The sequence below is a fragment of the Melanostigma gelatinosum genome (genome assembly GCF_949748355.1).
Source record: "Melanostigma gelatinosum genome assembly, chromosome: 13".
NCBI lineage: Eukaryota > Metazoa > Chordata > Actinopteri > Perciformes > Zoarcidae > Melanostigma > Melanostigma gelatinosum.
The window spans coordinates 10,560,415-10,576,852 of NC_136646.1; the positions used below are offsets into that span (position 1 = coordinate 10,560,415).

Below are 16,438 nucleotides of genomic sequence, written 5' to 3' on the forward strand. Positions count from 1 at the left end.
TTAGCAGATCTTTAAGGAAGTCAGTTTGAAGTCTCCTGCGATTTTGATGTAGCTGATGATGTTCATCTTATTACGGTTGGGAAACTGTACTTCATGTCCATCAGGAAGCTCCACTTCAAACGTGTCTCCAGTCAGCTTCAACACCATCTGAAAGAGAAAAGATGCAGTGAAACCTTTATTTTAGCAGACATCTCAAAATCTCCCTGCATGGATAAATATCACTAAAGGTAAGTGAGGAAATGAGTTTATTGTGATTTTTTTACAAAATACACACAGTCTCTCTCCCTTCAGTCAGATTGCCTCACCTTGACTTCTGCTCCCCTCTGTAGGGGGTTGTGTATTTCCCGTTTCTCGTCGGCCCAACAACCAGCAGCCTTTGAGTTGCAAACAAGAACGGCTCCATCAGTGTCGTCATGGAAACGAGGGTTAAAGTGCAGCGCCAGGTCCTCTGCACCACAGCCGAGATCGATCTCGAATCTGAGTGGATCAGAGATTATACAATAGATGTAGTCTTACTATTGACGTGTTTGCACAGCATGAATATCACCGTTTTATTCAGTGAAGAAGCGAATATGAAACAAATGTTATGAGTTTGGTTGGCTCACCTCTCAGCATCATGTGGAATTACCCCCTTTACTTTCAGCTGATCTCCAGCTCTTATAATCACGTTCTTCAATTCAAGTTGCTGAGAAACAATTTTGCAGTTCAGGATTAACAAACCATTTAATTAGAAAATAAAAGATTGCTGTTACAATGGTATTCATATTTGTATTCTACACATTACAGAAGCAAAGACAAATAGAAGCAAGAACAAAGCAGTCAAACTTACCATGCTCCTGTTGGGTGCTGGTGCTGGTGGACAGTCCTGGACCAAATGGAAGATGTAAGAAGATGGTGTTTGCACACAAGCAGTCTTCTGCCCTAGAAGACAACAAGAAAGTATGTGAAGCACAAAGGATTCAGTGATAGGACGGGTCACCGTAACAATGTGACCCGTTGATCATCATGATAATCAAGCAGCCCTTTCAATGCAGATGCACTGCTCTATTATACACGACGCCCCCAAATTTGGGGGCTCCGTGCTCTAAGGGGGGTAGCACATGTCGTCGAAAAAATGTACATATCGAGAGCGAATATTTTGCATGTATGCACGTTGTATACCAGATTAAACAGCAACATCTGGGCAACACTATCATGTAACTTAAGTCACTTTCTACACACTCCAAACACAACTACACACAACTAATATAAGCATCTAGAAGATTTACCACAATATCACGTATTTTTCGCCACGAATCGGCGACCTATGCATCCGTTTGCATATCCCAACACAACGTTAGCCGCTATCATGGCCGATGCACAGATCACAAAGCACGAGGATTCAACCGCGAATCCATCCACAGCTTCATAATTCCTCTCCGTGAAACCATTAAATAGTTACAGCCAGAAAGCCAACGAACCGCTCCACAGCAAAACAATTTAAACGCATCGTATCCTTGAGATGATTTTCTGGAAGAAAAACACTGGAAATTGACGGTAATGCATTTCAGCCGTGTTCTCTCCGTGTCCCTTTGTGTGTGTGTGGGGAAAATGGCGCTTCTGGGTGCAAGTATGACGAGTGGTCGGCATTTTACTGTTCGGCGAATCATTTTATGCTCTGGCGCGGCACGTTTTTGGAATTTTAGTGGCTAAAAAGTCAGTCAATCTACTCAAGAACCCTCCTAGTGCATTCCTGAGTCTCTTCCGCATTGCACAAGGTGTCACATGCTGAACTCCACCAATCATAGGCTTAGAAAATGCTACATAGACAGACGAGAAAATTCCATGGGAGGAGAGATATGAGAGCCCAAGATGGCTCAAAATGATGCCAAACTGCTGTATCTGGATAGATTGAATACCAGTAGTGATAAAACAAGTGAAATATATCGTATATAAAATTAGAATATAACAGCACAACAGCTAGTTCCAAAAATTTGAATTTGGCTTGACCCTGCCTGACCTCTCCGTACTCAAACCTCTATTACGTTGGCCTGCTTCACTCAATCAACATACAATTTGTTTGTGGAGACTTCAGACATGTTGTGCTATGATTGTGGAGTATTTTTTAGGCTTGGATCTGCATTATTTCAAAGAAATAATACCAATTAAAGTGCTTTTTTTTCCAGGCGAACCTGAAACTTTTCAATTTGAGCTGTATGTCATCTTCATTCACTATTAACCAGTAACATATCCATAACATTCACACATTTCAACACATCTCACAAGTGTTACCTGTATTATACCATCAACATTATTAAAATAGACCTTGTAGCTACAGATCGGCTCTCTTTAGCATGGGTATGCAATTTTCAAGCAGAGGCCTAAAAGTAGTGCTAGAGTCCAAGAGTTAATCATTGCTGTTGAACTAATTTTGTAAAAATTACAATAGAGCAAAAACACTACCAGAGTACACTGTCCGTTTTCAACCAGTCTGTTAAGTTGATCCGATCAATTAAAGAACATTGCTTTAATATGAATTATTGGGCTTGTGACAAAGTGGGTGAGAACACACATTCGTCCCCATATTACACTGATCTATAAATCTAAACCATGCTTGTCAATTGTTTGTGTACCATACCCACCATGTGTTCTAGAGGTTAGAGGGGGAGGCACCCAACCATTTCCTCTATTTATACACTGGATGATGTCATCAGTGATGTCAGTGGGTCAAACCAAGTATGGGGGGGGGGGTGAGTATGTACAGGCAGATTTGTAGGCTAGTTGTGATCTGTTTTACATTGTTGTGAGTTTATAGCAAATTGTGAAGCATATCAAATAGTTGGCTACCTAAAGGGGTGCTGTAAGGTATAGCTTTCATCTGTTAACTATTGGAGTCAGTAATCGGTGTCACTTGCACTCATGGTAGGAACTAGATCCTGCTGATAGAAGGCTCTCTATAACGAGATGACTTTGACTGAACAGGGGATAAAGGAAGATTAGTGTGTAGCTGTGTGCACGTGATTATGTTACTTTATGATGAGTTGAGTTTTATTCAGTTAAGTTAACTGTTTGCTTTGTTTGTATATACGTTTGGTTACACATGTAGCAGGGCACTTTTGTAAATAAAACACCTTTTTGTTATCTGGACAAAGTCTCTCGTGTCTGCCTCCTACCACTTCAGAAGCCACTCCGGTCAGGCTTCACCACAGGGCTATGGAGTGGTCTCGTGTGACGTCACAGTTTAGCTGTCGGCCATGTTGGAGTACACACAAAGCCACTGGCATGCACGGCTGAGTCGCATAACCTATCGGTGGTGAACTTTTGTGCTGTCTTTGGTTGTGGCAGCAGAGCTGATAGAGACAAGAAATCATTCTTTCGTTTGCCAGCGGTCATTACACATCAAGGAAATGACACGAAGGAGCTATCCAAGCGACGTCGCGAGAAATGGCTGTCACGCATCTCTCGAGATATAAAGGAATGGAATTTGGCGTACACTAGAGTATGTGCGGATCACTTTATAAGTGGTACGTGATTTTATTTACAAATTCGTTTGTGAACAGTATTTAATAAAGGAAATATAAATTAAACTTGGACATGAGAAGGTTACCGAAGCTTCATCGGCCCGTGACAGCAGTCGGTACCAGAGACGTGTGGAGCGTGTACAACAGGCGAAACACAGAGATGCAGCCTCAGCATTGCTTGATATGAGTTTAACGTCAGATCATATATATATATATATATGTATATATGTATATATATATATATATATATATATATGTGTGGGGGGGGGATGAAGTTAGGAGTTAGTTGAAAGTGAATTCCTACACACACGCACACAATGACGTGCACGTACAATGTAAACAAACACACGTGTCTGTTTGCGCTGAGTAAACATTGAATATTGCTAAATATCGGACCAGATCTGTATATATTTACTCTTCCAATGACGAGATGAGAATTGTCGACGACCGTTGCTTTGACGTCTCGGACCCATCCACTGACAAACTGATTATAAGCGTCGAGCCCTTTGTAGCACTCCAGCTCGTCTTTCGTGTAAGGACTGGGGGTGTTCACGAGATACGTGTAGATGTTGGCGTAGTTTACCGATGGAAGATAAGTAGGATCGGCACTGAAACCATCTGCGCTCATCGTATAGGGATCCAAGTTACCAATAACCTTCAATTTGGCCAGGTAGCGAACCTTTGATGCACTATCCAGTGATTCAAAGTATGGTATTTTCGCCGCACTTCCTTGTTTACGCGCCGCCATGTAGGATCTGTATGTACTCCAACATGGCCGACCGACCTCGTAACTAAGGAGATCGTGACGTCGGTGAGACCACTCCATTGTTCACAATAACGCTGGACGTCTCTTTAATGATTCATTTTACGATTACAATGTGACCCGTTGATCATCATGAATATCAAGGAGCCCTTTCAATGCAGATCTGATCTGATAAATACTTTCAAAATATAGGGGCCAAACAATTAGAATAATCTAGCATTATATGTGTTGGGCTCTGACCATATGGCTTAAACATGTGCTGTGGACAAAGAGAATCAGGCCTTCACTGTTTCAAGCAAAGGTCTCATCCTGAGTTGTAGTTTGAGGAGAGCAAAGGAATGTCACACTAGGGTGTGAATTCCCCCTCCCCCCAAAAAAACTATGGTTCCTGAAGTCACCTGAATGCACCGCTGCAATCTCATTGGCCGAAGGCCAAGAGACCCCAGGACCCCTGTGGTTCAACCACTGTCCAACAAAAGTGCCTGCAGATCACACCTCCTTGCTTTTCCCCTTCGACCTCGGTTGAGTTAGGGAGCACGCAAACGCTCTCTTCGCTCGGACACCCCCGTCCAGGCCACGAGGAAGCCCCTCAAACCCTCACCAAACCCTGTCAGGTCACGAGCCATTTCGCTGGACGAAACAGCCCGCGATAACGAATCTGCATCAGCGATCCGTGCTCCGCTTTTTGTTTCTTTTTCTTTTGGTGCACACAAACCGGCACAGAGGAGCCGACGAAGCCTCGCTCCTCTCCTGACCGATGATTACCGGGAGACCTACGGACCACGTCGTCTCAGCCGAAGTTAAACTGTCCTCCCTGCAGCGAGTACAGATCGGACCTGCGTTTGCTCCAGAGCCACACCGACGGACCGAAGCCGCACCAGCAAACGCCGTGCGACACACAGCGCCCGCTGCAAAGCCGCGCTGCAAGCAAGCTCCCCCCCCCCCCTGTCCCCCTTCCCGACGAGGAAAACGGACCGCTTTGCTCACGAACACTTCAACGTTGCAACGAAGCATCGACAAGTAAGGTTCTTGGCATTTGGGCATAGCTTAGCTTAAATTAACGTAAGTTTAATTCAGGCCATTCATTTATATGTTGATATTCCCGTGTTTTTGTGTGTTTAAGTTACTGCCGCGTGATATTGAGGTATTGCGCAATCATTACGGCGCAGAGAAGCGCCGCTGTATTCGTGTATTAACTGCTATGACTGTTTCTTTGGGATTATTTTCATTCATTGTCTTCCACTCCGTGTGGAAGTTCTCTTTTCATTAACTCGACTCGGTGAGTGAGCTGAGGTGCGTGGCTTATCACGGCATAAGTTACCGGCAGTTCAAAGACGACAGCGGTCCGAGTCACTCGACTCCGCCATCTTTGTAGTTTCTAGCTGTAGTTCTTAAGGCCCCTCCCCTTTTGTCCCGCGTCACTCGACGCCGCCATCTTTGTAGTTTTTAGCGGTAGCTGTAAGACTCTCCTTCCTGTTCACCCACAGACCCACACACACACATACACACACAGACATACACCCTCATCCATTTTATTCATTCTTTAGTTTAGGCATATAAAATTGTATGATAACGTTTGTTGGTTGCAATATTAATTGATTTGATCATTTATTATTTTGATTCAATAAACTCTGTTATACTTTCAGAGCAGTCGTCTGTGATTACTTGTGCATATGTATTTGATAAGACTGTATGTAGTAGCCTGTGCTCCAACTTAAAACCTTCACTGTCACTGAATGTATAGTCATACGCAAACTATTGACATTATGAGTGACTACTAATTATGAGACTTAGTTTTATCGTTTGGTTATTGGTCCCTGTTCGCAGGGTGGTGCCCCGTTTTTATTAATAATCATTAATAATTGTTACATACATCAATAATTTTATTGATGTCAAGAATTCAGTTTCTTAAATGCTGATAACCCAAACACGCTCCTTGAGTTCCCAACATATGCTATGATAGTTGTATAGATATTACAACTTAAAACTCAAACTCCATATGTTCATCAGTGAGAATAACACAGATGTCAATACAGATGTGTATTGGTGGACAATGGTTACTGTCTGCCCTACATATCAGTAAAAGTTGAACTCAAGTTAGTTATCAGTGTGAAACGTAACTGTTACAGTAAAATAATAATTGTGCTACTTATCAGTAACATTGTCACATGACCGCCTTGCTCGTCGTAGTTTCCCTCATGAACTTTATGAACTGTAGCTACGAAGACGATTGATTTATGTTGTCGTTTCTAGATATTCAGTTTGGCCACTTTATTCTGAAAGTATATACCGGAAGTGGTAGTATGCTGCCATGTCCGCAATGACGTTGTCTTTATTAATTTCTAGCAGTTCCACATAGTGACCACGGGAGGGCGACAAAACTCACGATTCTGAATCAGAAACAGTTTATTGCCAAGTCCGTTTGCACTACTCTATGGCTGCCTTGAAACAAAGTGAAGATGAAGGTTAAATCGAGTGTATTTGGAATCACGTACGAAAACTATCTACGGCTGCCTCCATATGTGACCATCGTCTTGCAGGTCGTAGTGGACACTAGGTGGAGATGACGGACAGCTTGGTCACTTTCCTTTGAAGGTATCTGCCGGAAGTGCTGCCATGTCTGCATTGACGCTATTGTTATGAATTTAGTGAGTTGCAGTTCCAGACTGCGGCCACTGGAGAGCGGTCTATATATATATATATATATATATTTGAAGAGTCGACCTCAAGTGCACAATTGTCAGAGGGCTACATTTCAGTAACATCGTCACAGAACCGAACACAAGCTTCGGCTTCACATCCATCCGTCGTTACCCTCATCAGTCACTACAAGCCCAGATTGTTTGTTCCTTTGCCAGTTTGCCCCAGTTGCCATGTGCTGAGTACTTTGGTTTTCAGTGCAGCAGTTCTTTATCACAATTGTTACATACAACTGCATTCATTGTTTTATATTTTGGCAGCAGTGTTGCCAAACAGTTGCATGGAGCATCAAAAGCCTTAATTTGAAGACATGTTTCTGGCCACTTCCTGGGTTTGTTACTTAAGTGACCCATTTCATAATACAATTGATAACTTAACAACTGAGTGTTGTGCTGTGTTTGGTTCCTTGTGTGACAACAGAACAGGTTTCTCCTGTTGTGTTCGAAGATTTCGCGGAAATCATGAGTCATCTGTCCTACTTTCGCTTGCCAATCCTCAAGTAAACGCCTTACTTCAATCATTACGGGAACATTAACATAAAACTCATTCTAACCTTAAACTTCGAGCATTCCTTTGAAGTAAAATGTCTTCACTAGGATGGTTTAAAGACTGGAATTGGTTCCCACAAAGATAACAATACAAGTTCCGTCCTGAGTCTCCATTGTTATGGGGACAGTTTTCAATTGTACATTTTGTTGAAGCTTCAGAATGTTGAAAAGTGATGAAGTTAATTATGTTGTAAAATGTAAAAGCTTGTATGTGGGATCAGAATTTGTATGTTGAAATTCTCCCTTGTATAATATAGTCACACAAGTGTAAACTGAATTTGAATTCACAGAAGAAGAAAAAACACAAAAGAGCTAAAAGAAAAAAATGTCTCCTTGTATTATGACATTTTCTGTCAGAAATATTTTTTGGTGGTACAGGTGCTTTGAGCAGCCAAAAAGACTGGTGGAAGTCTTATTTCATTAATAGTTTTGCACATTTGATATACAAAGTAACAACAACTAACGTGCATGCTGAGTTTCTCAGCTCCTGCTAAACAACAGCTTTTCCTCATTTTCCTTTTTCTCTAAATGTGACAGAGCGTTTCTTTCCCTCAACAGAGAGTGCAGCCCTGCAGCTAGCTACGTTACATTTTCACGAACTAACATATACAGCCTATACATAGCCCAGATTGTTTCTTCCTATACCATTTCATCCCAGTTGTCATGTGCCTAGTACTTTGGTTTTCAAGCAGCCTAAATCCGACTCTGACTCTGCTCCACTACCTGGAACTGTATCTGAACCTGCTGCCTTTAAACTTGTCAACCAGTACAACCAGTATCAGAACCTGCCTGTTGCCCTACATTCATCTTTCTACCAACACCTGCTGTGAGGTTATGAATTAACAATAAAAAAGCCTAAATCAGTGCATATATTAGATAAGACAGTTTACTGTGAATGTATTACTTTCAAGAAAATGACGAGTAACTGCAGCTGTCCAACAAAACAAGGTGCAGTAAAATACAACATTCCTGACAAGTGGAGTACAGTAAAATGATCAAGTACTTTGAGTGAATTACTTTGGTAAAAGAATCAGTGCAACAGTTCTTTGTTACAATTTCTGCATACATATATATATTTTGGCAGCAGTTTGGCAAACATGTTGGCAAACAGTTGCATGGAGCATCAAAAGCCTTAATTTGAAGATGTGTTTCTGGCCACTTCCTGAATGTTAGTCCAATAGTTACTCAACCAACTGAGGGAAGAATCTGTCTCTTTAGGTGCTAAATGCTCCACTGTGTTAGCCAGCTAGTTGCTAACTGTGTCTGTCTGCTGTTTGGTGCTGGGAAGCTAGTGTGTGTTTTTGGCGCTTTTGATTTTTCTGCTGCTGCTAGAAACAACACAGATTGATGAGAGTGGTTCGGCAAAAAGGTGAACTGGAGAATCAGTGGGTTTGTTACTTAAGTGACCCATTTCATAATACAATTGATAACTTAACAACTGAGTGTTGTGCTGTGTTTGGTTCCTTGTGTGACAACAGAACAGGTTTCTCCTGTTGTGTTAGAAGATTTTGCGGAAATCATGAGTTACATCTGTCCTACTTTCGCTTTCCAATCCTCAAGTAAACGCCTTACTCCAATCATTACGGGAACATTAACATAAAACTCATTCTAACCTTAAACTTTGAGCATTCCTTTGAAGTAAAATTTCTTCACTATGATGGTTTAAAGACTGGAATTAGTTCCCACAAAGATAACAATACATGTTCTGTCCTGAGTCTCCATTGTTATGCGGACAGTATTCAAGTGTACATTTTGTTCAAGCTTCAGAATGTTGAAAGTGATGAAGTTAATTATGCTGTTAAATGTAAAAACTTGTATATGGGATCAGAGTTCGTATGTTGAAATTCTCCCTTGTATAATATAGTCACACAATTGTAAACTGAATTTGAATTCACAGAAGAAGAAAAAAAGACGCAAAAGCTAGAAGACAAAAACGTGTCCTTGTAAGATGAAATTTTCCATCAGAAAATATATTTTGGTGGTACAGGTGCTTTGATCAGCCAAATATTGGTGGAAGTCTTATTTTATTAATAATTTTGCACATTTAATATACAAAATAAAGACAACTGGTGCATGCTGAGCTTCTCAGCTCCTGCTAAACAACAGCTTTTCCTCATTTTCCTTTTTATGGAGTTCATGCATTTACTCTGCACTGTTGCAGCATTTAGTTACTTAAGAGTAAAGGGCTCTCCAAAAAAAGAACAAAATAAATGATCAAGCCTCAAGCTTTCAGTCTGAAGCTTCACCTTAAAACTGTCATCAGGATCAGTTTAAATCAAAACTGAAAAATTAAGACTGAATCAATGCCTCTGTCCTTCTTTGGACTCATCTATTCTTATGTGTGAAAATGTACACGGATCTCCAGATAGATGGCATACTTCATTTGAAAAAAAATATGTGAACTCCTTTTGCAGATGTTGCTCTGCAAGTAACAAGTGTTCAGTGTAACCAGCATGGGCTTGGCAATGTTTAGTGTGACATGCCCATCAGTTTCTGTTCTGATCTCTATATAAAGGAGAGGACAACGAGTTTTCCTGCAAACCCACATTTCTACAAACCAGGCATCTGAAAGTAGACGCAGAAGAAACGGTGAGTTTCAAACAACATACTGTTTATGCGTCAAATCTGAGCATGTACCGTTTATCCAACAGACATTAAGCTTTTCAAACAACTAAAGTTTGATATTGTGTTATTTCTCGATAAGTCTTTGCTGCTTTGAATTGTGTGGAAGACGCTTTATTACGAGTGCTTACACACGCACACACACGCACACACACACACACACACACTTGTCTTCCTACTCAATTTCGGACCCTCGTTGACATAATGTATTCCCTACCCCTACCCTTAACCATAACAACTAAATGTGTAACCCCAACCCTCATTAAAACCCTAAACCTAAATCTAAAGATTGTTTTTTAATGTCAGTTCGTTCCTTCGAATGCAGATATTTACAGGACAGATTTTTACAATTTTGTAATTTAACTGTAATTTAACTTTTTACCACCGTCACCTGAATGAAGCTTCTTTTAGACGAGTCGTTTCCTGCCAAAGACGAGGCTTTTTTCTGTGACGCGCAGGATTTCTTTACTTTTCTCTGGAGCAGTGCGCTATTCCGGTGCGCTCCTCTGACCTGTACCGTGTCTCTGCGTGTGCATCTGGAAAGCTTTGGGAAACAGCTTTGAGATGCACTTTATCGGAGGTGACGAAGTTTAACACTTGCATGTTTCATAAGCCACACAAGATGGTGAGATAGATCTGATCAGAAGTGGTTTATATCAGAGTCGGTTTTTCCGCGTTTCCGTGGTCAAAGTAGCCGCACCTGGGACCGGAGTGTGCGATCGATGTGATGTTATGGAGCAGCTCTGAGGAACTGTTGCAGAATCGCTGGAAGTAACCAAAGTGACTTTACAATACAGACTCACAAGAAGAAGTTACCGAAATATTCAGAATCATTCAGGAAAATTAACTGAATAATAATCGAATCAAAACGAAGTTTCATATGTAAAGTGTTACATTTTCGCCCACTCAAAAGTTACCGTAAATCCCTATAAGGAATACTTCCGGCCTGGATTTCAAAGTAAAGGATCGCATGTGGTTTAGTTTATGTTATTTAGGATTAAGGAACAGAACAATGATTTATGAATCTATATTTTGGACTAAGCACTAATGTGACTCCACTCAAAAAATAATATGAATTACTTTTGCTGTGTACTTTTTGAATAATCCAATGTTTAAATTTCTTCCAGAGTCCCAGAATAGGCCCTTTTTTGTCTAAATTAGATTTTCTTCCATTAGTAGTTTGTGAGTCTAATATTTTTGGATTGATTACCTCTTAGTTTGCATGCACAACTAATATGAACTACTTTTACTGTGTACTTTTTGAATAATTCAAGTTCAAAGACCCGTCCAGTCAACAAGAATATGCATTTTCATCTTATTTTGATGTGGGATGAAAAAAAACTTTCTTATTTTTTACTTCTATACTTGCACAAATACTATGATCTACTTTTACTTTGTCGATTTGAGTAATTCAAGGTCTAAATCCCTCCCAGAATGGCTTTTTCGTTTAACTTTGATGTGGGATGAAAACCATTTCTTCCAAGTACTTCATGAATCTTATAGTTTTGAATTAAGTACTTGTTAGATTACTTGCACAATTACAATTAACCACTTTTACTGTCTATTTTTTGAGTAATCAAAGGTCAAATTCCCTTCCACAGACCAATTTCAGCCTTTTCTTACTTTGACATGGGGAAAAAAACACTTTCTTCCATCAGTAGTTTATGAGTATGTGTGCATGGACTACCTGCACAAATACTATGAAGTACTTTTACTCTCTGTACTTTTTGAGTAACACAAGGTCAAAATACCTTCCAGAGACTGAGATTCAGCCTTTATCTCTAACTTTGATGTGGGATAAAACCCCTTTTTCCATAAGTAGTTTATTAATCTTATATTTTTAGACTTCGTTCTTCTTAAACTATACTTGCACATGTATAACCTACTTTTACTGTGTACTTTTCCAATAATGTAATGTCATTGTCTCTTCCAGAGACCAAGATTCAGCCTTTTCATCTAACTTTGATGCGGAATAACAACACTTTCCTGTTACTGTTGCCAATCTGGGGATGTAATGTAACTAATTACATCCACTGAACTCCTGTACATTTACCGAATACTTTCCATTTTCTGCTCCTTTATAATTATATCCCACTCCATTTTCGAGCAAAATATTATAATTTTTACTCAACTCCATTTATTTGATAACGTTAGTTAGTTTGCATATTCATATCATTAATAAAATGATGTGTGATTATAGCTTAAGCTACCCAAATGTATATACACGTAGGTCTACTGTAATTAAATGCAGCAACATTAACCAGCTGCAACATTCAAAATGAACATATAATGCATCAATAATTACAATCCTAAAATCGATATAATTCTGTAATAAGCCTTTCTGCACTTTTTGTTTTAAAATTATATTTAGATGCTGATAGTTTTGGACTTTTATTGAAAGAACATTTTGATCGCTGCACTATTACTTCTAATATCTATTTTTATTGTTATATTTTTGCATTGTTTTCACCTTGTGTGTCTGCCTGTGAGTCGATCATTAATATTGTTTTCCATTATTATTGTTTTATAACATGATAGAGGTTTAAAAGGATTTACTGACCCATACAAGCTTTGTGCTTTTTTATCGCTGAAATGAATCCTTTCCCCCGATATATGAGGATGGGTCTTTTTAAATACTGTCATAGGTCTACCTATCTTGCATCACCCAACTACAAGTTCACCGTCACAAATCACGCCTCTTCACCCCGCCACCGAGTATGAGTGTGTGATGAGCGCGTTTTGGCAGAGATTACTTTGTTTTATTCTTCTAATTGTTTTGCCGTGTACAAGCTCATAATTCTTCGGTGTGCAATTTAAATTCATGATGACTCATCGTCAAGGGGAGGTTTATTTTTCCACTACCAAAATGATGGACATGTTTAATGGACTAGTGCATGTCATTGGTACACCTCAAATAATGTTATTTAGTTGCTATTTCCAAATTAAAGAAAGCCTTCAGGCATCAGACAATGACACTCACTACACCATTAAACATTTCCATAACTTTGGTGGTGAAAAATGAACCTCCCCTCAGATAATGCTTTTTGGTAAAACCTGTGACTTAAAGTCATCAGCACTCATTTGACAGACGACCACTCTCATCTTTCTGAAATGTCATGACTTCATCTTTGTAGTATTTCAACTTTTTTCTCAAAATATTCTGACTTTATTCTCAAAATTTCAGACCACATATATATTTTTAATCAGCAGAAATCTATTTTAAACACAAAGCCTATATGGCTTATGATTAATTAAAGTTAATGTATTCATCATATTTGTAAATAGATGTCACTTGTAGGCTAGGCTTCATTTAAAGAGGTTACTTCCCCAAAACAAAGCACACAAAAGAGGACGTGCGTGTTTACTCAGCAGGGATATCATTAAATGAGAGAAGTAGATCTACTGTACTTTTTTGAAAGCAGTACCGATTCCTTGAGAGCCTTATGCTTTATATTCCATTATATCTTGTCAACTGGTGCCTGAATTTTGCACGGTTATACATAAAGACATTTTCATCATCAATTCATGCAGAAAATGTTATCTGTGATTCTATCATTTGTCTTATTAAATAATTTGCTCAATCAACTCTAATGGTGATGTCGTTTGCAGAAATAGTTTGTTTTACTTGTCTCAATGACTTTGTCATAGGCCGACAACATGACTGTAAAGATGAAGAGCAGATAAGATGGAGGAAGACGACTATAACAAGGCAGCAGGAGGACGAGAGTCTGTCCCATCTGCAGCCAATGAGAGAGGTAATATTTTAAACTAGATTTCATTGTACAGTTACATATATTTTATAGATTATATTTCAGATGACTTTAAGAAGCTGTGAGGAAATATTAAAATGTATCAAATTAATCATGTGAAAATGAGAATTAGTTTATTACCTTTTATTCTCTAATTGCATTTCTGCAAACTCGGTATAACTTTTGACAATGTTGTTTCAGTGATTACTACAGTGTTACGTAGTGATGGTATTCTCTGTTTATTTTGTTTCAGTGATACCTGAACTCACACTGGTGTTAATTGGTGAAACAAATTCCATTGAGATTGGATCAAAAAACATCTTAATTGAACATGACGAGCAAACAAATGTGGAACACTTTTCAACCAAACTGTATGATTTGTGTGGTCGGCACATCTCTGTCATTAACATGCTTGGTCTACCAAACATTGATGAATTCCCATTAAATGAAGAAATTCATGCCTTTGTCATGCTGTTACCAAATGGCCTGCATACCAGCCATTACAAGTCAGGAGTGCAGTGGTTAGAAACAACGTTTGGGAAAGCATTAATGGCTTATGTAATGACAGTTGTGACTCATGAGTCAGATGTAACATGTGAAAGTGCACTGACAGACCTGAAAGCCAACAGCAGTTTTGTTGAAAAAAGATACCACACATGTAGAAGAAGTATGACGGATGAAGGAGAGATAATATCTCTGCTGGAAAAAATAGACGCCATGGTCTCTGAAAATGCTCCCCACTGCCACAGTGGACTGATGTGTGATGGAAATAAAGGGCAGAAAGAACAGCTGGAGCACGAAGAAGAAAGGCTGGAGTCCTCATTGTTTCAGCAAAGTCAAACAGGTGAGATTTGAATGTTGGCGTTTATGAATTACACCGACACTGCTTCATGAAGACAATGTGGACAGAACTACAACTAACAGATTAAAATGACTTTGAAAACAATTTTACAATATGAAAGTGATCCTCATAGTGAAGAACCTACAAAGAATTATCACCTGAATCTGCAGCTCCGTTTTGCTTTACAGAGCTTTACACTGAGTTTTATTTCACAGTTGTGCGTCTGTCAATTTCACTGTTTTGATTCACTTTCACAGATCTCATGCCATTAATTTCAGCCGTAGCAGGCAGCTGTTCCAAAATAAAGAAATATAAATGATGTGATTTTCTTTCTGTAATGTACATGTGTTTTGTTGTGTTCTGACGTTTGGCTCAATATTTGAATGTTTGGATTTACGTAATGAGCGTACTGATAAGCAAGAGTTATGAAGATCATTAGAAAATCACTTTCATCCTTTATGATCAGTGTGAAGCATCACTGAATCATTTGAAGATACATGTACCGGTATTTTACATTTAACTTAACTGTTGTAGGAACAGACCTATATATTAGAGATTTGTACACAGTGTTTTTGGTGTTTTGAGAATCAAAATTTTCATTCGGTGTTTGTAACACTAGTGCCATATATATATATACACACACACATTTTTATTATTATTTTCCACTCTGTTATTGTGTCCCCTCCATCTCAGGTACAATTACCTCCAGAAATTTAACACAGAAACTTTGTAATATTATGATCATGGTTAGCGAATCCAGTGTTATTTTTTTAAACTTATACAATTTTGTCTTTCTTACATCACCCTGCAGTAGAAGATATTGAGGAGAATGCAACTGCAATCAAGGTAAAGGTAAGATTTTTCAACTTCATTAGTGATCATCATCATGTAACAGCATTTGTTCTTAAAACTACCTACATGTGAGTTAGATCACATTTTAAGTCTCACGCTTAAGTAAACAGTTCCAATCTTCAAGCTGCAGTCGATTGGTGCATCATGTATGATGTTGATCTGGAGTGTTGTATGTGTTCTTGGCAGAGTTTCTACTGACAACATCTTAATCTCAACTGCTCTACCAAGTTGAACTGGAGGTTAAATGAAATCCCCTGTTTTCTTAGTGTGATACAGTGACTGGACCTGGTGATGTTGAAAACTCAAAGAATGATGAAAACACAGGAGAGTCTGAAATCACATCTGTATCATCTGCAAACAATGACAAAGGTAACATTTGAATGAAAAAGAACCCAAGTATTGTTTTGTATTATATTTTCCGACAAAATGTAGATCACGTTAAATTTAAAATAACATTAAAAAGTATTAATTAAAAAACAAATTGCAGAGAAGATGCATCTTGTGGAACAGGGAAATCTGTGAATACACACAGAGCTTTCTGCAGATATATCTTGTTGATCTTAAATTGTTAACTGTCCGAAACCAATTTATTTTATGTTTAATCTGCTTGTTTTTACAGTAGATGAGCTGGAGGAAAGTGCAGCTAAAACAAAGGTAAATGTGACATCTTTTGGTCCTCAGAAGTCATTGTTAAACAGAAGCATTTATTTTTTGACTCTACCTAATTTCTTTTTTAAGTTATTTTGTTAGTTTGAACTAAAACAGAGTTTGACTCAATCAACCATCTGGTTGGACATAAGGATCAGTTGACAACACTTGCAGAAGAGTTTACTTTTTATCTCACTAAACTACAAACATGATTG

At 38.9% G+C, this 16,438-nt stretch overlaps 1 protein-coding gene across 1 annotated transcript; it reads right to left on the reverse strand.

Annotated features, from left to right (window-relative positions):
• LOC306787370 (galectin-2-like) lies at positions 1-2,900 on the reverse strand (the record flags this gene model as incomplete). Its single annotated transcript, XM_079282489.1, has 5 exons — positions 1-147; positions 306-477; positions 606-685; positions 830-921; positions 2,891-2,900. The coding sequence occupies 5 exons, from the start codon at positions 2,898-2,900 to the stop codon at positions 1-3; spliced, it is 501 nt and encodes a 166-aa protein (XP_079138615.1).
• Positions 2,901-16,438: the final 13,538 nt, after the last annotated feature.